We start from the raw sequence: 22,472 nt of genomic DNA, 5'->3' as shown, positions 1-22,472 counted from the left end.
TACCGCGGCCCCGGCGCTCCCCGCCCGGCCCCGGCCCCGGCCGAGCCCGTTAACGCGGCCGGGGGGTGTGGGGGGGGCGGGGGGTTCAGTGCGGCGCCGGGGGCCCCCGCATGGCCCCGCCGGGAGCGAGTCCCGGGGAGCCCGGCGCAGGCACCGCAGAGAGGACGGGGGAAGCGTACCGGGGCCCTAGAGCCGGGGGAGCAGAACTGGAGTTAAAGCATATTGCCAAAATACAGCAAAACGTTCCTTGGAATGGACCCTAGAAAAAGACCATCTTGCAAACCGTCGTTGGGGGGGGAGGAGGAAGCCAGAGGCAAGACGTTGACCCAGAAGACCGTGAATTCGCACAGGTAACAACAAACTGATGACAGAGCCGTCGGCCCACTAGACACATTTTTTGCCCAACTTTTCATGTAATTTCTTCCATCTTTAATGGAATTATATCATGATAATATCACTAAAAAAAGTAGAAATGTTGGATCAGCAGAGGAGTGGGAAGGAGGGGAATGGTGCAAGGGCTGGTACTGTTACCCCAGTTACTGGGATGGCTCAACCCTTTCCTGTAAACTCTGCCAGGCAGGGACTGCTTCGCTCAGTGTATAGGGTAACAGCTGAATTCACTTTTGAATTACACACCGATCAGCTTTGTAAAAAAGAGAAGTATCTTTCCAGCCCACTTTCTGATAAGCAATGATTTTCCCTCTGTTGGTAACAAGGAGCTGTTTAGTCCAAGAGCACCCCTTCCCCTGTTAGCTGCTGCCTCCATTCTTTTCCCATGCATGTTTGTAACGTGGCCTCTAGTGTGTATCAGATCCTCTTCATCTCCCAAAGTCAATACTTCCCAGCGATGATTATCAGAGGAGCTGGAGCTGTTTTCTCAGCCTACTTCAAGAACTGATGGTTTGGGGTGAAGGGGAGAACTTGCATAAAGGTTTAACAGCTTAGAAACCGTGTTGCAGAGCTACATGAACAAACAGCACCTTTTAAAGGAAACCTTTCCTGAGATACAAGTCACAACCCCCCAGCCTACAAATGAATTAACGTTTATTGAAATTAGAAGACAGTCACAGTAGGTAAAAAGCAGAGGTGGTTAGGAGAGGAAATGCAGATGTCCTGCGAGCAGAAACAAGTAACAAAGTTCCTTTCCTGTGATGTACATCTCTTGTCAGTAATCGCACTCCTTGCCTTTTCCCAGCCCCTGACAGTCGCAGGCCTCCACCTTCTTTCACAGACAAGACAGCAAGATCCCACCAACACGTTGTACCCACGTCTCACCCTGCGGGGCACTTACCTTCATCTCTTCTCTGACCACTTAGTGATGTCCACAGGTTCACAGGAACATCAGTGAGCTTTGGGACTACAACCCTACTACCCCATTTTGTTACAATAGTGCACTGTGTTAAAACTGCAATGTGGCAAGAGGGACAGGCAACAAGATCTCCTAAACCTGCTGTAGCCTTGCTTCCTAGACAACAACAAGTGGGAATGTTAGATTATCTACAACATACGCTAAAAATAGGAGAAAATGAATAAAAGGAAAGATTTAGTCTGACTTAAAGACTAACTCAACTCCACAATGACCTTAAGCAAGAAACTTAAAAGCGTGTAGTTTTAACAGTGGAAGACAGTTGAAACTGGGTCATCTGAGCACAATTTAATACTGATCTGAAAAGCCCAGGTATCAACATCTCCCTTAAAAAAAAACAAACACAAAACCACAACTAAAGTTCACCCCACAGCCTGCTTCAGGAAGTTTTCTGCCTCACATTCCAAGACAGATAAATTGCTTAAGGTGTTTTGTATTCAGAATACGGGCACGAACCAGAGAAATTCCTCCAGAGAAATTCCCACAGTGAGATAGGATGATACGTCACCAAGAATTAGATAACTGTAAGGGCTGGAGAATCCCTCTTGCTGCAGGGTAGGTCAGCAGAATTCAAAGGGAACTCATAAGAGTTTATGTAAAAATAAACTATTTTTATTTCTTTCTTTCCCAGATTCTGGAGAGTTCTCAGACATTGCTAGATGTCCTGAAGGGAAAAATTGAAAATGCTGGTGAAGCCAGTGAGCGACAAAGCACTTCAAAAGAAAAAGAAAAACAAACACGTGGACAAAAGCATTCCTAAACTTGTTCTTCAGCCTGGAAAGTCCTGTTGGTCTGGGACAGCTGCTAATCTGGTACAAGGATGACACACATTTAATAAAAGTCTGTTTTGCAGAAGTAAATTTTCCTTTCAGATACACTTTGGTATTAGCTAGAGATTTCTTAAAGTTAATTCTTAAATGCTAGAGGGTAGGTATCCTATAAAAAAATACTTTATTTTGAGCACAGTGATACTGAAGCATATCCCAGAAGGTGACTTATCAGCTAATGCTTCTGCCCTCAAAACAGCACTCACCTTGCTCTGCCATGAACCAGCTAAGAGTTCATGTGGTACAGACTGGGATTAGAGTACAAAGTCGGGAAGTGGGAAGGCAGCACCCAGCGAGGCGCAGATCACAGCTACGAGGTAGAGCAGGCAAGCTAGAAGAAGGAGCAGAGAAGTCAGCAGCACGCCAGGGCACCACGTGCTCCTCTTGAGAAGCACACTCTGCACTCACACGCCTCCACTGAGCCTGTCCTAACCAGAGGAGCTGTAGGCACAGAGCTAACTCACTGGGAACAGCACACACAGCACCAGAGCAGCATTTCAGTTGGCTGAAGTCAGTGGAACGAGCTGCAGGACATTGCTGGCTTTAGCATTCCTCGTTGATCCACAGCAGAATGAAGTCAGGACTAGTTCAGACACCTTGTCCCTAACTTCAGTTGCAAGCAGCTTTTGCTTCACCACCTGCAGTTTTGTTAAGTTGCAAATCTAGAGACAGAGCTGCCTTAAACTGGGCTGAGCTTTTCCATAGTGCAAGATGCTCCCTGGGACCTTTTCTGCTAGAAAAGCTGTGCATAACCTTTTCTTCAAACATGGTCCCCGATCCCCTTTGGCTGTGTGCACAGCTACTGGCCATGGGCACTGCTCAGTGTTTAACTCCACCTATCCGATAACCTACTCATCCCTTAAATCTAGCGGTTACTAGCAGTCCTGCGTTTTTCCTCGTTGTACCCCAGTTTCAGCATCATGTCCTGAAGTGTTTCATCAGTGGGAGAAGCCTCGGCACATGGGATTCACTGCTCTTTCCACTGTATTTGTGTGGTGTAACAGGCAGATGTGCTGCCAGCCACACACTGCTCCTGGGAGGTCACACAGGGAGCGGATCTCGAGTTAGCTTGAAAAGGACAAGCCTTAGAAGTACAAGGAGGTGGAAAGTCTTCCTTTGTGACCCCTCCAGCCAACATCTAACAAGTTGCTGAGTCTCATTTTTTTTTGCACTCTTTCCAGAAACATTTAGGCACCCAGGGCAAAAAGAGGAGAACAGCTAGAGGTATATGCTAACATTTAGCCCTGACCATATTTTTCAGCAGAACAACCTTCCTCCTGCTGCTACAATATACACCAAAGCAAGTGCAAGGCATGCAGAGCATATTCAGTTCATAGACCAGTGTCAGCTTGGCTAGACATTCATCATCTATCTGTAGTAGACAAACCAATAAAAGTACCAAATTTAATCAAAGATATCAGCCTGTTCCTTTGGATAGAGCCACGCACTGGGGTACCACTCATTTCATAAAGCCCAAAGAGGCCGTATCTATTCCAACTGCATCTTTTTTAATCCCAGAAGTACAAATCACATTAGCAGCAGTGTTCCATCTCTTCCAGAGTGCAATTTTGACCCTGAGTTTACAGTAGTAGAAAATTTAAATGGAAGTCTAGCAGATTCCTTTGCATATTGGCTGCATTAAACAATTACAACAGAACTATAAAAATGCTAGAAAAAAACCCATATTCCTTGTTCAAGTTCCGTAGAAGAAAGGAGTGAAATTGCCCTCCTGTGCTTTGCATTAGAGGAGCAGAGCAAGCACAGCTAGAAGGAAGCCTCCCTGCCAACCAAGACGGATAAATCTTGGGCCTGGCCCCATTAGATGCTGCAACAAAGCAACAAAAGGAACTGGCAAACAAGCACAATCAGCAGTTACTAGAAACTGGATGCCAGAGTGGGGTAGGGACAGCTCAAAGGTATGGCCAATGTTTGGGAATCTTCAAGAGGTTCAAGCCAGTCTGGACAGTTGTTTACAGAGCAGTGCAAAAGTGACACCTAAAGCTATAGGCATTTATTCCCCTTCCCATCCCTCACACGGTGCGTTCAGCTTCCTTCACAAGGACATAACTGGCACATTAATTCCATGATGGTTCAGTGAAACTAGACCCAGAAACAGGCCAAGAACAAACCATGAACCTTCAACAGTTTTACAAACGGACACCCAATCTAGCTGTCAAATCACAACCACTTCTGTGAATCCAGCTAACTGCCCAGGTACTCCCAGGGCTCCAGCTCCAGAACCATTCCTCAGTGGGGCCTCTGATGGGAGAACTGTTACAAAAGCTGTCCAGGCCCCACGCAGTGCCTGGAGGAGCGGACTCAGATAAGCACCGAGAGAATCTACATCCATCCCAGGATTACAGACCTGTTCTTAAAACGCTTGCCTAATCGGCAGCTGATCTTGAACAAGGAATATGCAAGGCCACAGGTAGAACAAATCATACGCCTTAAAAGTAGTAGTTAGGTCCCAGAATCCAGTGCAAATATTCTCCGAAGATGCCCGATAGCATCTAGTCCACCCTTGGCATGAGGATCCAATGAAAACTGTGGTGAGGGAGGGACCCAGAAGCTTATTTCCACGGTGCTTGCATGGACTTTCGGAAGGTGCACTGACACGTTTTGTCCAGCAGCCGCTGCTGCAGGCTAGAAGATGAAGCGATCAAAAATAAAGAGCAGGCTCGCTGCTGAAATCGGAGAGTCCGCCTTTCTCTGCTGGGGTGAGCTGTGGAGAAAGCAGAGTTGACAGGGAGCTGTCATCAAACCCAAAGCAAATGAGTACCCACACCTGTGGACGGCAAAGGCTGCAGTGGCACCTTGCCCAGGGCTAACGAACACGTTTAATTCACCCCTCCAAACATGCCCTGGAGTGCAAAGCGTGCCAGCTGCCTTAAGTCTCCTTTACACATACAGGGAGAGGTAGGCCTGCAGTGGGACGTGTGTTGGTCCCTTTGTGAGCGGTGGGATGCCTCCCTGGGCAGCGAACACAAACACGGGTGTTTATTGAAAAGCACGTTCCGTCCCATCCAGACCAACCCAAGCACCGGATAACAGCACAGCAGGAAAAGCCAAGACTTGCTTATTTAAAGTCTCACCATGACTTCGTTCCCATGGGAATCAGCTTCCTTCAGGAGGGATCCCTCTGTGGCAGGCATCTCCTCATACTTCTGCTCCTGCCACTTGCTGAACTTCACGGAGTGCTTTGGGGTGTAGCTGGATAAATCTGCTGGAAGGGCAAAGCTGACGTAAATATTTCTCACCACCCCAAAAGAAAGTGGGATCAGGATCCTGGCAGGGACAGCTGCCCACCTGCAGTTCCCTGTTCTGGTTCGAGCCCCGTCCCTGCTAAGCCCCAATTCTGCCATCAGCTGGCAGAAGTCACCTTCATGAGCATTTCCACCTGTGTGGAGCCCCATAAGGGTCTGTAGGAAACACAGACAGTGTCAGGCACCACCAGTAACCCCACAGTGCCTGGCTCACCTGAGTTAGGTGTACTGGGATGCAAAGTGCTATTTGGGTGTGGAATCTGAAAGGTGCAAGATTTGTCCTCCTCTGTTTCAGAAGCATGTCCTTCCTCTTCTTCCTCCTCTTCTGCCAGTGAGCTCTCTGATGGGTACTCAAACATGGTCTGCAGACTTGTCTCATTGAAAGAGATCTTCATCTAGACAACAGTGAAGGAGAATTATTAGAAAGCAGCACAAGAAACCATTGATCCCAACGCTTGCTCTGGCAAAGGCCACCTCCCACACCAGGCTTCAGCCTGGTTTAAAGGAGCCGTTGCATATCCCCTCACCGTTCCACATGTGCCTTGCTGAATCTCTTACCACGCTGAGAGAAACCACAAAGGCAGATAGACAAATAGATGGGATGGAGGCAGGAGGCTGAGAGGCCGAGAGTATCTCTGGCTTTTTGCCCTGGCACATACTTTGCCATCATCGAACCCTGATGCCCAGCAGCCAGGAGGAGCTGCCAGCGTGTCCCTCAAGAGGGTCAGCGTTGCCAAGGAGGAAAGGAAAGCATCCACATGTTGGAAAGGTGACTTGTTAGTGCCTGCCAACTAGTTTGTGTACCCATGCTCTAGACAACAAAAACATCAGTGATCAGGACTACATTTTTGGGAGGACGTCCTGGCAAAAAAGCTATTTAAGCTAGATAAAACCAGAGTTTAATACCAGAAGTGAGAAGATGGAAGCAGCTAAAGGAGAGACGGTAGTAGTAGAGGGAAAATGCTGGACAAGTGGGAGGTCCTTAAAGGTTCTGCTTTGAAACTGGTTGTATAGAGTATTCTCATTAATGACCTTTGCACAGCAACTGTGAGACTGAGAAATGAAGATGACTCCAACATGGGAGTTCATCAAGGGAAAAGCAGAATTTTATGGGTCATTCAGAAAACTGGAAAGCAAGAACACCAGAATGATGTTCAAGGCCAACCCTTGCTCTAAGAGAAGCCCATCACCTGTGAATATCTGAGAAAGAAAATTTTGGATTGGCTACAGGACCGTAGTCATCATTAGGATGCTGCTTAAATAAACCAGGAACAGAGCAAGGTGTTTCCACTGGAAAGAGGGACTGCCTGGCTCCATCTTCCCTGTAACACCCAGCAGGTAGCAGAAGGCAGCAATTGGACTCCCCCCTTCTCTCCTCCAGGCTGAACAAACCAGCTCCCTCAGCTTTTTCTCACAGACCATTTCCTTGCTCCAGTTTCTTCATCTGCAGCAGGACACCCAAACACAGTAACTCCAGATTTGCTGTTCAGAGTAAAAGCTGAGGGAAGGGATCGTTCCCCTGCAGCCTTACATGTCCTAATCATTATCTACCCTTCTGCTTAGAAGACGTGATTACAAGTCATCTCAACAGGTGGAGACGAGGTTCAGCCTGTTCACGCCAGCAAAAATGAAGGTTGAGAAAAAGCATAACAGCTCTTTGTAAGTACACCAAGAAAACAAACACCAAGGCGCAGAGAAGAACAGCTGATGCCAGCATACAACAGAAAAACAAGGAGGGTAAGTTGCCAGGAATAAGTTTATGCCAAAAGTAGGGAAGTATCTAGCCAATGCAGATCAAGGTTCAGGAGCAGCTGCCTAAGAGGGTGTTGCGATCCCTTTACTTCTAACTGCATTTAAAGTTGAGCTAATAGGGTTATGAACAGAATTTAAAGGGCATGGTTGCTTGGACGGGCAGCAGGAGCTGGGTGGTTCAGAAAATCTCTTCTGATGCTGTGTAATAGCAACTGTCAAGTAGAAAGTGCAGCACATTTGCCCCATGTGCCACATTTGCAGTTTCCCTCATATACAAAATACTCCGCAGGCTGAGAAACAGCACACGGTCCCAAGCAGCTATCAAGCAAGCACGTGTGCTGCCCAGATGCACGTGTTTCTTGCACTCTCTGCATCTCCTGCACGTGGAGCTCTGGGGCGATGCTGCTGCTGCTGCCAGCGGGGTCTTCTGAAGCCCAACCTGCAACTGCTCAGGGGCTGGAGCCCGCAAACCGTCGGGAGCAGGAGCTGGCCTGTTACTGTGCTCTCCTGCTCTGCCCACAGACACACACGCTGGAGCTGTGCAGGGTGGTAAGGATTTTCAAAAGGAGCACTGGGGCAAGACAGCGAGCATTTCCCTGCTGCTTTACAGAAATGCAGTGAAGGGAGCTTGGATCAAACTCAGGTAACAGAGTGACAGAGTCCCCTCTGCACTGCAAATAAGCATGACGGAGCTGCCTGCTACTCTGCCTGAGTCCGGGATGTACCTCAGGCACAGGCTGGCTCCCTTCCCCACGCTCCCAAAAGACAGGATGGAAATAGCAGAGAAGGCAACCAGCTGCCCTTCCCCATTCCCTGCCCCAGCCCTGGCCAGAGCCACTCCGACCTTCTCCAGATGACACATGGGGAGAGGAATGGTTATATTTCAGAGAAAAGGGGTTGGAATAAAATGGCCCTGAAGATCAGAGCATTCCAGTCGCTGTTCCCTGAATTTCTCACCCCTGCTGCTGGCCTAGATGCTCCCTGATCCGAGCCAGGCAGCAGAGCGGGCAGCAACCGCTCACAATGTGGTGTCTGTGCTGCAGGGATGAGCCACGCTGCCAGGCACGAAGGCCACGAGGGTGGAGAAGCCCAGGGCTCCTGGAAGCTCAGAAGCTATCCCAGAACCAGAGACTGCACGCAGGCCACTGACCAGTGCTCCAACTGTGCTGAAGGGCAAGAAGTACTTGGCTAAAGACAGAAAATAAACGGGACAGGCCTTGGTTTTAGAATTTAAGCTTGGAGATGGAACTAAGTTTTCCTGATTTTCTGCTGTCAAGAGGAAATCTCTAAGAAAAATTACTTTGAGTTCAGTTTGGACCAAAGCTGCATGTAGCACAGGAGGAGAAAACAGCCTCACCAGGGAGTAAACCCAAAGAGTAGAAAGCAACAGAAATGACCAGGAGACACCCACCACGCAGTGCCCAGAGGCAACACGCCAACAGCCCAGCCTAAGCCCGAAACTAAAACAGCTCCTACTTGCCCACAGCCAATTCAGCTCGGGCCACGCTCACTCCCGGAGCCGGGCTGGGTGTCCTGCAGAACGTTCTGCCACCGGGGTTTCTCAGGTACCTGCTGCAAAGAGGCCCCAACGCTGTAGGAGGCAATGGCAAAGCTATTCAGGAAGAGCAATCATTAACCACAGCAGCACCGGTCCCACACACCCAGGGCCCCAGCCTGGGGGAGAGCTCATAACAAGATAATTTGCTGCTTCAGCAACACCTCCGGTTGGGCCAGCGCAGCCTACACAAAGGCTGACACCAGGCACTCCTGCTTGGCATGGGTGCACCCCGGCACAAGTCCCCGCTCCCAAAACCACGTTGGCTTGCTCTACGGCAGCGTCCCACCTCCCCCCCCGCACCCAGTGTGCTGCTGCCAAGAAGCAGGAGGAGCCCCACGGCCGCTCTGCAGTAACGCACTGGGACGCACCCAGGCAAAGCAAACACCCGAGGAACAACAGGCAAACAGGCTCTGCACCAGCGGCCGCCTTCCCTGCACCTGTACACCCCCCCGGGCACTCGGTCAGCCCTGCCCACGCAGAGCGAGAGCCCCAAAAGCTGCCTCAAGACTCAAAGCGATAAACCTGCTGTGGCATGGCCTGAGTTCCCTCACGAGCTCCCCTCCCCAAGCACGAGGTGGTTTCAGGGGAAGCACAAAGCAGCTCTGCTTGATCCAGCAGAAGATGGAGGGCAACTTATTCAGGCAAAACGAGGGGACACATGGGTCAACATAACTGCCTTAAGAAACCCTCTGAGCAGCTAATGAGCAGAGCTGAGCACTGTGCACAGGGAACACAGCAGATCCAGTCCCAGGAACCATCTGAAAAAAAAAACAACTCAAGAACCCAGTAATGGCACAGACAACAGGTTTGCACAGCCAGCAGCCTCTTGCCAGACCATATAGACTTTTATAGAAACACAAAAGGCCAAAGGGGTCATTTTCTTTAGAAGAAAAATATATTCTAGAAGAGCCAAACTCACTCAAGCCCAGCCAGAGAGCTCTGCTCATCGGGTCTCAGCAGCGGTTCCCCTGTTTCTGCCCCAGCAGTTGTGGAAAGGAAGAATTTTGCATCCTTCAGCTGTGGATGTTTGCTGGGATTTGTCATTATTTGCTCAGCTGAATGCTTCACCCAGAACTGCGTCACAAAACCAAGGTACAACCCAAAGCCATATATCGATATATTAATACTCTGCCCAGCAATCAGAGCCACACTGGGAAGAATAAGGCAGGCTTTTCAGGGAATATTGTGCTGTTCAGCTACCGGATTCTTGTTGCCATAGAAAAAATAATTTACTTATTTGCTAGGATTTGAACAGTAATGAGTAACAGAGTACCCAGGAAATAGAAGCCAGGGTAAACATTACCCAGCAAGCATAATTCTGAGTAGTCATACAGGGCTCATTTAGAAAAGGGGGGAAAAAAAAAAATTAAAATTCAACCCTGTTTCAGGGGATGCAGGCTGTCAGGACCCAGTCTGCACCCAGACCAACAACAAAAGAGCCCTCATGTACAGAGACATATTAGAAATAAAAATAACCAGTTTACAGGAACCAACCTGCGACACAAACAATGAAAGTCAGCAGATACCTCACCTCCAAGAGCTGAGGTGGGAAAGTTTGCAGGACTCTGCAGTTAATGAAAGGGCAAGTACCCAATGGCTTCTCACAAACCAGGAATATCACCGTAAGTCTCAGGAGAGAACCATGGGGTTAGTCTGCATCAACTCCAGAAGCAATCGCTAGTGTGGCTTTTCTCTTCTCCACCCCTTATCACATTTGCTTCTTGGCAGATGGGGCAGCACGTGATAATGTAGGGTGTTTTATACCTTTAAACAGGAACCTCTTTGGCAATCCAAATCCTCGCCTTATAATAGTAAGGGGAAAAAAAACATTCTAGGCATTAAAAGAGAAAAAAAGTCACCCTTTAACTACATTCCAGCAAGTAGAGTCAGAATATTGATTCCCATCATAGCAGCCTCTCGTGGGACTGAAAACAACTGAGCCCATTTCCCCTTCCCCGCAGAGCGACTGCGAGCAGCCGTCTCTCAAACCCGTGGCTTTTGCAGGAGGCTGCAAGGGGCACCGCTGCCGTCCCTGCTCGCTGTGCGGCCGAGCCAGATGGGACGGCAAGTTGTGATGCACCAGCTGGAGTTTATTCCTCCCCTGCTAACATCACACAGTACCTCCAGCACATGCTGCAGACTAGGTAAGTGGGCAGTGGCTGCTGCACAGTGACAAGAGGGCCATAGCAATTTTTTGCTAATGTGGTTATGCTACCCAAGTACTTCACAAGATCCAAACAGCTGAGTGGCACCAGGGATCAAGATTTGCTCTTTTCAGGTACTAGTTTTCCTCTAATCATCCTCTCTCCCAAGCAATATAATCCTGAAGTGACAAAATTAGGGACTGCACGGACTCCCTAGGACATGCACAGGCTGCCACTGTGCTGCTGGGTGGGATTTAAAGCAGCTTTTCACACCTGGTCAATCAAACACCGCCTCCTTTCTCAGCAACAGCAGCAGCAGGAGGCTTTCAGCTGATATCTGCAGGAAGGGTGGACAATAATTCAGCATGAGTACAAAAGAGCAAGTGACTGATCTCTCTGAGAGAACAAGCATGAACAAAATCAGTGTTCTGAACAAAATCAGTGTTCTGAACAAAATCAGTGTTCTGAACAAAATCAGTGTTCTGAACAAAATCAGTGTTCTGAAGAACCTTGCGCTTTTGTGCTTACACTGAGCTTTGCTACATTTGCTGCTACACTGGTTGTCTAAGCATTTGGTCAACGAGACGAAAGCACAAGACATCACAGCAGATACCTGAAAACTGCAGCAGCTGGGAGTGCATCAAGCAGCCCGTCGATATAGAGCATCCCATACAGGTTTGCAAGAAACAGCCCCCAAGCTGGGCAGGAAAGCTCCTCAAGCACCAAAACCCACTCGGTAGGTTGGTGAAGGCTCTGCCCAGCGGAGCTCAGGATCTCTGCAAAGAAGTGGGTCTCTCAACACTGAACAACCTCCCGGCTCCACGCTGCTGCGGGGTGAAAGGGAAGGTGCCTGCACAGACAAATTACTGTGAGATTGCAACAGAGGGTAGAAGCAGGTATTTTATGGTGGACAAATATCCCCAAAGGGTTCACCCTGGTCCTTCCATCTGACCCAGTCTGACCATTCTCACAGGTCAGCAGATTTCATAAAAGGAGGTGGTGGAGCCGTTCATAAACTGCATAACCCTGCAGGGACCTTAATTTCTTTCATTACAACCTGCAGTCAACGATCTAGACAACTCCCATGCGATGCACTTTTCTCTCTGAAACTTTTAGATAAACGATTTTTGGGAAAATGAGCCATTCCATATGAGTTAGCAATGAGCTTGTCTACGTGCCTGTACTTGTCCTGAAAACACAGCCATGTGTCAGCCCAAACTGTTGAGTAACTCCAGGTAAAATCTCTATGTGTGGCAGACCAAAATAGTATCCTGGGGGCTGCAGTAGCATCACAATATTACCAAGGCATTTGCTAGCATTCAGGAGAAGATAAGGAGCTTTTATACCAATAAAGCATTTCCTTGGCACAGGAAGAAAAGAGTTTTTCCCTGACAGGTACCCCTAGGAATAGAGGGGACTTGAGGCTTGGTTCCTCTATCAAATTAACTCTGTACTGCTATGGCTGAAGCAGCCTAAGTATGCCCAGAAGACTGCAGATGGCACTTCAGAAATGTACTTTTCTGTCATTCTGTACAAAAAGTTAAGTTTTGGGGCACAGGAGTTGACTGCTCCACCATAGGCTGGATCTTGAGCAATCAGGCATTTCCAAGAAGCGTTTGCTAAGAGTAACACTGAGTTCTGCTCAACTATTAACTGCATCACAGAGTTACTGAATAGAGCTAGCAGCACTAAAGATTTACAGCAGTAGCATGTCAAGGAAGGACTGTGTTGCTGGCAAAGGAGAGGCTGCCTCCAGGATCGCATCCCAGCTCCCAAGCCACAAGGCAAAACAAGAAAGTCTCCATTTACAAGGCAACCCACAAAGCCAGCTCTGTGTAATCAATATGCTGAAGCACATGGCAGATAGGAGCAATGCATGGAGATTCGAAATATTAAACTCCTTGTACAAGACACGGGGAAGTTTCAAATTCCTGATGAGAAGTGACAGGGTAAGGACAGTCCCGGAGAGCATCACAGGGCAGGCAGCTTTGTTAACTCTTCCCTTGACTGTGTTGGACAAGAAGAGATTGCAGCACCCAAACAATCACAGGGCAGCTGGAGTCCCAGTCTGACACGGTACAAAGCAGCTATTCACCAAGGATCCCTTCATTCCTTCGCACATCTGCAGATAGACAGGCTAGAGCCTTCCACAGTTTAACAAGCAATTCAAATATTACTTACTTGGCTCATAAGAATTGGACAAATCTCCCTACATACACGAAACAAATCTCATCTGAATACACAAAGAGAGCAGGCATAAACAAGATACAATTAGTGTCAAGACTTGGTATCTTCACAGACACCATACAAAACTCCCAAACAGCAGAGGATTCTACTTTATAGGGAACTCACCATACAATTTGTGGCTACGAGGCACTGGGAGGTGCCACCCACAAACATTTCTGTGCAGCCAAGACTGACCAGAGCAGTCCAGACAAATACCTCGGTTTGGTGCAAGTGAACAGTCTCCAGCTGGAATGGGACAGATGGAGCATAATTTCCCAGGAAACACGGGGAGCTTGGGAACAGAATTACTTCCCATCCTGGCAAGGAGCTCATTCTGGACTTCAGGACCAAACGGCTTCAGTGATGTGAACAGTATTAGCCGCACGACAGAGTTCATGTTTCTCTTGCCTTTTTTCTGTACTAGTAATATGCAAAGATACTTCCTCGAGAGAAGTGACTAAGTGCAGCAAGTTCACCACGAGGATTACGGATATGCCCTCAAACCTGCATTTTCACTAGCTGCTAGCTATACAATTTCCCTAAGCACACAAGTGTTTTGCTCTCATAACGTCCAAGGTACTTTCTTCAGCTTGCCTACAGTCTTTCAAATGCTTACAAAAACAGCAGCTCTGTCCTGCCAAGTTCCCAAGATCATCTGAAGGGCACTTCTCAGAAAACATCAGCACCAAGTTCCTTCAGTCCAGATTTTCCCAGGATGTTTGTAAATTTTCTCTGTGTGATACAGATGCCTCACGTGACTCTTCCTACACAAACTGTCCAAACAGGGAAACCATTACAGCTCCCACTGCAGTCACTAGGAAGAGTCTGGGTTTGTAAATAGATTTTAAATTGCCCAGGTTTCACTCAGGAGGGGAGTGAGAACAACCACAGAGGTGAAGGAGATGCTCCTGCTCCAGCAGCTCTTACTGAGATTTCTTTCACTGCCACTGAACCTGGAAACTAAACATTTTAATTTTTCCTACCGTATCCCACGTAGAACACAGACAAGCAGGACTTCTGCCCTAGCCACCCCAGTGTGTACTTCCTCAGCTCTTCTCCGGAACACCATGACCATGTACTGGAAAAAGCAGAGTGGGGATGACAACCCAAACCCAAGGCAACCTGAATACTTGAGATGGAGGAAAAATATAAACCACCTCCAATCTGGTCCACAGATTAAGGAGATTAAGATAACATTAACTGTAATCCACATGATCAGAATTCAGAGCACAAAGCACTCCAAATCTCCTCTCAAACTCTGGCGCGGGCTGAGCCCTGGGCACGTCCTAACCAGCTTCAAAGGCAGGCTCGTCTCTTATTTGCGTAAGAGTTTCTATTTTAGCTCTTCTGTCCCATTCCCTGTGCTGCTGACAGTGGCAGGCAAGCAGGAGACTGGAGGAAGAGAACCCGGGGGGAATTTGGGAGCAGCTCAGACTGTGGCTGCGGCATGAGGCGAAGCATGGGAGCGGTGAGGCCACGGAGAATCTCAGTCGCAGAAAATTTCCCACTATGGAGATGAGATAAATATGACTCATCCGCTCTGCCAGGGGTTTAGTCCAACGAAGCACCAGCACTTCAAGGAGCCGGCAGGCAGCGGGGAAACAAAAAACAACCTACGTCGCCACCGATAGCCTCAGGGGCAGCTTGTGAGGTGGTTTAAAAACTATAACTACAACAAGATTCTGATTTCTAGAGTCTTCAGCTGTCAACATCATAGGCTAAATCAGCAGAATTAGAAGAGGGCAGGAAAATCACACCGTCTGGGTGAAACAGGATGCTCACACCTGCCAGCTAGTGGAAATCACCTCCTCAGGGAAGGGACCACGCCTGAGCATCCAAGACATGTATTTTCTGAGCTGACTTGTCACTGCTGACCTCATCCACCAAAAAATGCAATGCATCCATGTCAGATACGTACCAGAGCCCCTCCTTAAAGGTGCCAGACGTATTTGCCCCAGCAGAGCGCAGCCACGAGGCAGAAAATAGACCAGGAGCACGTGGCTCTAAATAACACAGATCTTTGTCCTGACCCCTCCAAAACACAGAGATGAGGGAATCTAAGTAATTTTTGCTAAGAGATTTTTGCTTCTACCGCCAGGTTAGTTAACTGCTGTTATGGTTAGGTTACACATTGCAAAAAACTACTTCAGGCAGACACCAGTATTTAGATTCCACACTGTGCAGACTTGCTCCAAACAGGTCTGGGCAATAGCTGGAAGTGTTCATCCCTGCCAACATCTCAAGCCTACACCTAGTTCTCACAGGAGACCATCTCCAGCAGAACTGACAGATGGAAAGCTACAGAGCAAGAAGTTCAGCAGGTTAGACCAACAAAACTGCTGTCCAATCCAGCCCATGATGAAAAGCTGATGGATGTTTAGAATAAATTTTTAACAGACATTTCAGTGGGCATTTGGAAGCCACGTTCAGACATCATGCAGTTCAAAACGTTAGAAAATGGACCATGCTGAAGTCCACATAAGCTGGAACTTTCTGAAGTTCAGCTGAAGCTGAACATCTTTGAAGACAGTTTTGCAAAGGAGCAGGAAAGATTAGACTCCGGCTGTTTGGATCCCACCAACCTTGTTCTTGAAAGCCCTGTTCACACAAGGCTGCAGCTCACCTTCCAGCACTCAGCAAACTGCCAACTGCAACAAGCAAAAAACATTAAAACCATCAACAATCTGATGTCTGTTGGCTCTCAAGTCTTGTTATTTATAGGACTTTGGGTGGCCTGGCCAGAAGTCACCTTTCCTGCAGGATCCCCAAGAGGTACCAGGGCCTGGAGAGGACAAACATACAGTGACTTGGGATGAACTGCAGGAGTGACAAGACGTAAGGAAGGAGCACAGTTGGGGCAAATTCTGTACACACAGGACCTTCACGGCAGAGTCCGGACTCCAGCAAGGCGGGAACATGAAGCCTAAGGACAGATGACTACTTCTCAGGACACCAGCTGGATCAGCAGCTCGCAGTCCTTTCCAATCACTCGCTCCAACATGCCAGTCACATGTTTTATAGAAACCTAGATTTCTATCTTGCTGACAACTTTATTGTACATTATTCTGGCAGGTAACCAAACCAAGATTGATTCTTGTCAGCTCAGATGAGCTAGGTTTTATCCTCTGAGATCCCCAAGATCCACATCCTGCAGCAAAGCCTTCCCTTCCTCCTGGGGCTGCTGTCAGGCTGAAGCGTCTTTACTTCTTCTGCAGTAACAGAGTACGAAGACGAGCACTGAACAGAGGTCACCAACAGCACTTTGCGTCCTCTCCCCCACTCCCTGTTTAGAATAAAGGTCAGTAGGTCTCCTTCCAGTCCTGCACACGTATCCTGTCCTCACCGTCAGAGCCGGCGGCTCAGCCAGCCGCTTCCAGCAGCTGCCCAGCGCTCCGCTTGAAACCCAGCACATCCGTTCAAGGCTGCAAACCTCCACTTAAATTTTCAAACTGAAGTCACACCCTGGGACAAGCATGGCTGGGGCTCTGCCCTCCATCTGCAGATCTTGACCGTGTCCCATCACACACAACCCATGTTCACCTTCAGAGCCCTGGGTGAACAACAACTGTCCCACCGCAGCAGCTCTAGTTGCACAAGACAGCTAGGAACCCATTTTTTTATTCTGACACAGGAACAGCACTTCTCTCCCTCCCTCATCAGCTCAAGATCCAGCTCCAACCCCAGAACAAACAGCTGCTTCACATATTTGAAGTGTCTGGAAGGAGCAATAAAACTATCTTTCCTGAAGGGCCTTGAACACCAGCAGGCCACAGCAAAGTCACAACTATAACTCGGTCCTGCAGCCGCGCAGCTGAGAGCAGGGGGCTGGAGCTCCCTCCACGCAGACCACAGCAGCCCTGGAACCCACTCCCACCTGTCCCAGCCACCTTCCCGCTCCAAAAAGCCCCAGACGATGTGGACTGGAGGACATGGACTGAGTCGGTTCCATTTTGCTGGCACCTCTACCATAGTCAGGCAATCAGTGGCCAGACAAGGGGACGGAAAAGGGAGGCCAAATTTCCACATTTGAAGAAAAACACAATTTTCATTTCACAGAACAGTCGAACTGCCACAACCACCTCTCTCCCTCCTAATAAATCATTAGCCCTGACTGTAAGCACAGACACGGGCCGATCCGCAGGAACGCCACATTCCCAGGCTGTGCTAGACCTGATGTTTATCTCGCCCAGATTCCTGCTGGGCATCAGCAAGCAGACAAAGTTTTCAAAGTCATCGAAGTCTCACTAAACACCAGTTTCTTGAGCCTGGAGCACACTTAAAGACCCTTCAGCAAATTCAAGGCAAGGTTTGGAAAGGAAGATGCTCAGCAGGAGGTGGCCTCATCCAGCAGGTCTGCCTGGAGAGAATCACCCCAAAAGACCCGGGTAGCATCAGGTTTGATTTCGCTACCCCCAAAAGTGAAAGGGACATTGGTTTTACCAAAGAACTGCAGCTTCCAGCTCACAGGAAATGTCTGCTTCTGCCCAATTCAGGCCAAAATCAAGTTTCTGAAAACCCCGACATAGCTACAAAACAGAACCCTGGTTTTGGCCGGTTGCCTTGGCAACACACAGCAATCTCTTGGGAAGAAACCAAGGAATGCGTCCTAATACTAGCTCCTTCCTTTTCAGGCATCAACACTCAGCCTTATTACCCAGAGTAAAAGCCACAAACATCCTCTAGGTTAAGAGTAAAGAGAAATCTTTCCATTTGCTACAGCGTCAGCATCTTCTAAACCCTGGCTACAAAGTCGAACTCCATGCTTGCCACCCCTAGGAGGAAGGGAACTGAAACAAAACCTGGTGCTTCTCCCACTACATTGCCACATTTAATTTCACACAAAAACTTGTGTCTCCACTACTTCTCCTTAAGCTGGATCTTATTTTCCGAAGGGTCCCCATTTGTTTCAGCCTCCTGAGTCATGTAGCAGGCAGTTCCTCCTTTGCCTTTTAGTATCTCCTCTTTATGTAAGTTCTCATGCCGGACATCCCCCACATATAATTCTTAGCAAACACTGTTACATTTGTATATGCATCCTGCAGTACTTAGCACGCTTCATCTTCAAAGTGCCTGCAGAGTGGGACAGTTAGTGCTATCAAGCTGGTAAGAACATAGGTGGAGAACATAGCTACATGACCTGCCCAGTGTCACACAAATCCAACACTGAACAGACAAAACAGTTGTTAACCTACTTCAAAGGATCATATGATATTTTAGGTTGGGAAAGGACCTCTGGAGGTCTCTAGCCCAAACTCCTGCTGCAAGCAGGTCTGACTTGATCAGTTGCTCAAGGCTCTCCCCAGGAAAGTTTCAAACACCTCCAAGGACAGAGATGCCACTATTTCTCTGGGCTCCCATTCCAGAGTTTGACCAACCTTAAACAATTCAGTTGCTGCATCAGCTCTGTCCTCATCTCCCTCCCTCCTTTTTGTACCATTAAGGATGGCTTCCACTGTACACCATTTAATTGGTTTTGCTTACTTGAGGCTTTTAGTCTTTTACCAGCAAGTCTGCTGCCCCAACAGCACCACCCCGCACAGAGAAACCAGCTCCTCCAGCTGCATCAGAAGCTGGACTTATCTAAGTGTGTCTGTCCTGAAAGGTTTCCTCTGTTTTCTGCATTATCCTAAAAGCACCCATAACTGTAACATGTTGTCTTGATATTTCACCATTTATACCACACACCTGATTTGGTGTAAATCCAATTAATACCCCAAACTGAACTGAACAGAGCCAAGGAAACAGCTGGAATGAGTGCAAGCCAGTGGGTATCTAAGCAGCAGAACAATTCCAGTCTGCTCAAGCATTTCCCTGGACGAGGACAAGGAAAAACTGCAGCAGCACCGAGCGAGAATCAACAGTCCTGCTTATTTGCTCATTCTGGATCTCATGGTGCTCATGCTCCAGATCTGCTACCTGCATTAGTCATGATCAAAATAATACAGACTGTGTGCTCTCCTGAAGGAATTTAACAACGTTAAGCCACGATAGACAGCACTCCCTGCCTCCCTTCTAAGTGAGATGCACCCTTTTCAAAGGATTTCCTCAAATTATAATGCTCAGCGCCTCAGGCACCCGTGTGGATTCAGTCCATCAAATATTTAGTCGAATTTAGGTAACGGAACGTCAAACAACTCTTCCCGCTATGGAAAAACATGTCACGTCGCAGACCTAGAAATCGGGATTTGTCACCTCGGCGTGCTGCTTTCAGAGCCAAACAATTCACGCCTACTCCTCCGGCACAACAAAATAACCTGCTCTTTCACCTTGACTGTGTCTTTATCACATCCAGATGCATTTCACCAAGCCATACAGAGATTAATTCTCAATTTAAGGCTTACAAAGATCTAAGTGAGATCCCAAGCAGTGAGAAAACCAGGCATTCGCTCTGAAGACACTTGGAGCAACTGACATCTCACAGATCATCAGAGACGTAGGTGCACATCCGAAACGAGCAGCCAGGTGGTATAATCTTATCAAGGGGAGTTAAGTTGTTGCTGATCTCTTTCTGCCTAATAGAGACCTAATTCTTGAGCCTCTATCAATAGATCACTAATGCGAGGAAGACGCCAGCACCACGCTGCCCGCCGGACCGTGTCACAAGCCAGGCAGTGACCACGGGGAGTTCAACATGGCCAACACCCGCCAGGCACAGCGAGCAGGGCTGGAGAGGGGGCAAGTCTGCAGCCGTTCAAACCACGGGACTCACCTCAAATTTCACCTAAATACCTGAAATATTTTACTTTCCGTTATCATACCTCCAAGAAGCAACTGTGGGAGAGGCCCTGCAGTTATCACAGATCATATCCCACCCTCACCTGCTTACTTGGTGGAAGAGCACCCAATGCCCCAGGGCAAGCCTCTGGCTCTCAAAAGGACCAGAAAAACACTGCCCATCTTCCCACCCGGTGCCTCATGGAAAGACAAGCCAGAAGTAGTACTGAGTGACTTTCAGCCTGGCTGTTGGGCACAGAGGCGCCCCAGGCAGTTACCTTCTTGCGGCGGGAGCCCGTCTTGCTCATGCAGGACCTCTCCAGGGACAGGTACCCCCCGATCACTTCGATCTCGTTCACCGTGGGGTAGCGCTTTTTATGGGACATCCCTGCTTGGGGCCCATCAGCCTTCTCCACGGCTTTGCCTTTTCCTTTGCTCTCCTCCTCCTCCTCCTCTTCCTCCTGCTGCGGTCTTCTGCTGGCATCAGTGAGAGTCTGCAGCCCCGAGGCAACGGGCTTCCTTTTGGGCACGACAGTGAAGGTGCTGCCTCCCCGCTGGTGGGGGGCAGAGTGTGGTCTGTACAGGGGCACGGAGGAAACCTCCATCGCCAGATCAGGGCCAGCTCCTCCAGCCTGATCCACCAAGCTCCCTGTCCTCGCAGCCGAGCTGGCCCTTGGAGAAACCTCCCCGCTGTCCGGCTCCACAATGTCATCGATGAAAGTCACAGGTACCAACGGATCCAGAGGCGCCGGGGGGGAAGCGACAGGCTCTTCCTGCTCCGGGGCGGAAGCCCTCGGGGGCTCCTTCGGTGCCTTCTCCTCCGAGGACGGTGGCGGCGGCCCTGGCCTGGCGCTCTGGGCCGGGGGCAGAGCGGGGCTGCCCTCCCGGCGGGGCACGAAGAGGAAGGAATTGCGTGAATTCAGGCGCAGCTTGGCCAGGGCCTGGGCCTGCAGGTCGTGGGCTGGGATGGCAGCCAGGTCGGGCTTGGGGGCCGGGTGGATTTCGAAGGAGCCCCCGGCCCGGGGGGCAGAGGCGGAGAGCGGCTGGGTCGGGCCGGTGGCACTGGGGGCCAGACTGGCACTGGGCGGGGGCGACACGGCCGCTTCGGCCTCCTCCGGCTTTGGCCTCCTGGCGTTGGCTCTGGCGTGGGGAGCGCTGGCGGATGGCACTGGCGGCCCCTTGGGCACCGCGGGGCGGCCGGCGGGGACGGCGCCGGGCTCGGGGATGCGGCTGCCGGGGGGCAGGCCCCGGGGGGTGACGGTGAAGGAGTTGGAGCCGATCTTGTGGAGAAAGTAGTTGGCCTGGGGGGCTGCTGCGGCCTTGGGGGCGGCTGGGACCACCTGGGGGGCCGCGGGCTGCGGGGTGACAGCCCGGGGGGGAGCTGGGGCCGTCTGCGGGGCCGCGGGCTGAGGGGGAGCAGCCCGGGTGGCAGCCGGCTGCAGGACGGCAGGCTGGGGGGCGGCCGGCACCGCCGGCGGGGTGGCAGCCCGGGGGGGAGCGGGCAGCGGCTGGGGGGCGGCCGGCACCGCCTGCGGAGAGCCCGCTCTCGCCTTCGGGGAGCCCGCTCTCGCCTTCGGGGCCGAGGCCCGCGGGGAGCCGGGTCCCCTCTGGAGGGGCGCCGAGGCCCGGGGGGAGCCCGGTCCCACCTGCGGAGGGGGCGGCCCGGCCCGGGGGGAGCCCGGTCCCACCTGCGGAGGCGGAGGCACGGCCGCCCCGCCTGGCACGGCGCCGGGCCCGGGCCCGGTCAGCGCCTTCCCGCCGCGGCGTCGGCGGCCCCGCGGCCGCTGCCCGAACTTCTCCAGGAGGCGGCTGACGGTGCCCGGCTCGGCCGCCTCGGGCGGCTCGGCCGCCTCGTAGATGACGACCTGGTCAGCGCGGATCTCGGCGAGCGCGGCGCCGCGGCGGGCCAGCAGCTCCCGCAGCGGGTCGGGGCGGCGCGGCGGGGAGGAGCCGGCGGCCGGGTCCCGGCGGCGGCCGGGCAGCGCGTCCCCCTCGGCGAAGCAGGCGGCGGCGTCGGGCTGGGACTCGATGATGAGGATGTTGTCGGCGCGGATGGTGCGGATGCCGGGCACGGCGCTGTACAGCTCCAGCAGCTGCTGCAGCGGCCGCGCCGCGCCGGGGCCGTGCCCGGGCAGCCCCTGCCGCAGCCGCCGCCGCTCGCTCTCCAGCCGCATGAAGGGGTTCTCGCGGAGCGGGCCCAGGCTCTCCGCCACCACCAGCCGCTCCCCCGCCGGCGGCTCCGGCTCGCCGCCGCCGCCGCCGCCGCCGCCCGCCCCAGCCAGCTTGGCCCGCTTCCGCTCCAGGATCTCCCGCTTCCAGGCGGGCTGCGCCCGCGGCCCGGCCCCGAGCGGCGGCTCCGCGCTGCTCATGGCGGCGGCACCGGGAGCACTGCGCGGCCGAGCCGCCGCCGCCGCCTCCTCCCGCCGCACCTGAGCAGGCCCCGCCGCCGGCCGCGGCACCGCCCCCGGGCCGCCCTCCGCGGGGCGGCGGGAGCGGGGCGGGCCGGGCGCCATGACAGGGCCCGCGGCCGGGGGCGGCCCGGGGCGGGGGGGCGGTCGCCGGCGGCTCGCTGAGGCCGTGCGGGGCCGGGGTCAGGGAGATCCGCCCCTGCGGGGCCGCGGC

The 22,472-nt window shown here is 51.3% G+C and overlaps 1 protein-coding gene and 1 long non-coding RNA gene across 3 annotated transcripts; one reads left to right on the top strand and one right to left on the bottom strand.

Moving 5' to 3' along the window:
• The first annotated feature begins 5 nt into the window (after positions 1–5).
• On the top strand, positions 6–2,226 carry LOC141953139 (uncharacterized). The gene is made up of 2 exons (XR_012631860.1): positions 6–350; positions 1,998–2,226. It is a non-coding gene; the product is annotated as an uncharacterized LOC141953139 (long non-coding RNA).
• On the bottom strand, positions 1,028–22,250 carry TPRN (taperin). 2 transcript variants are annotated; one of them, XM_074891466.1, is made up of 4 exons: positions 20,129–22,250; positions 5,671–5,851; positions 5,286–5,416; positions 1,028–4,915 (listed from the first exon to the last, which is right to left on the bottom strand). In XM_074891466.1, exons 1-4 carry the CDS (start codon positions 22,217–22,219, stop codon positions 4,853–4,855), a joined length of 2,466 nt encoding a protein of 821 aa, XP_074747567.1. In that variant the 5' UTR covers positions 22,220–22,250; the 3' UTR covers positions 1,028–4,852. The 2 variants fall into 2 exon arrangements, with proteins under 2 accessions (XP_074747567.1, XP_074747568.1); XM_074891467.1 differs by having other exon boundaries at positions 5,286–5,413.
• Positions 22,251–22,472: the final 222 nt, after the last annotated feature.

The sequence above is a fragment of the Strix uralensis genome, chromosome 21, assembly GCF_047716275.1.
Source record: "Strix uralensis isolate ZFMK-TIS-50842 chromosome 21, bStrUra1, whole genome shotgun sequence".
Taxonomy (NCBI): Eukaryota; Metazoa; Chordata; class Aves; order Strigiformes; family Strigidae; genus Strix; species Strix uralensis.
Note: the sequence above shows the minus strand (reverse complement) of the source record. Positions and strands in the feature narration are given on the sequence as shown.

Excerpts from the sequence above, each read along its gene's own strand:
- TPRN (XM_074891466.1), bottom strand. The coding sequence starts at position 22,219 with ATGAGCAGCGCGGAGCCGCCGCTCGGGGCCGGGCCGCGGGCGCAGCCC. Across the intron at positions 5,852-20,128 it reads CGGGCTCCCGCCGCAAGAAG|ATGAAGATCTCTTTCAATGA; the intron begins GTAACTGCCTGG and ends ACTGTTGTCTAG. Across the intron at positions 5,417-5,670 it reads TCCCAGTACACCTAACTCAG|CAGATTTATCCAGCTACACC; the intron begins GTGAGCCAGGCA and ends TTGCCCTTCCAG.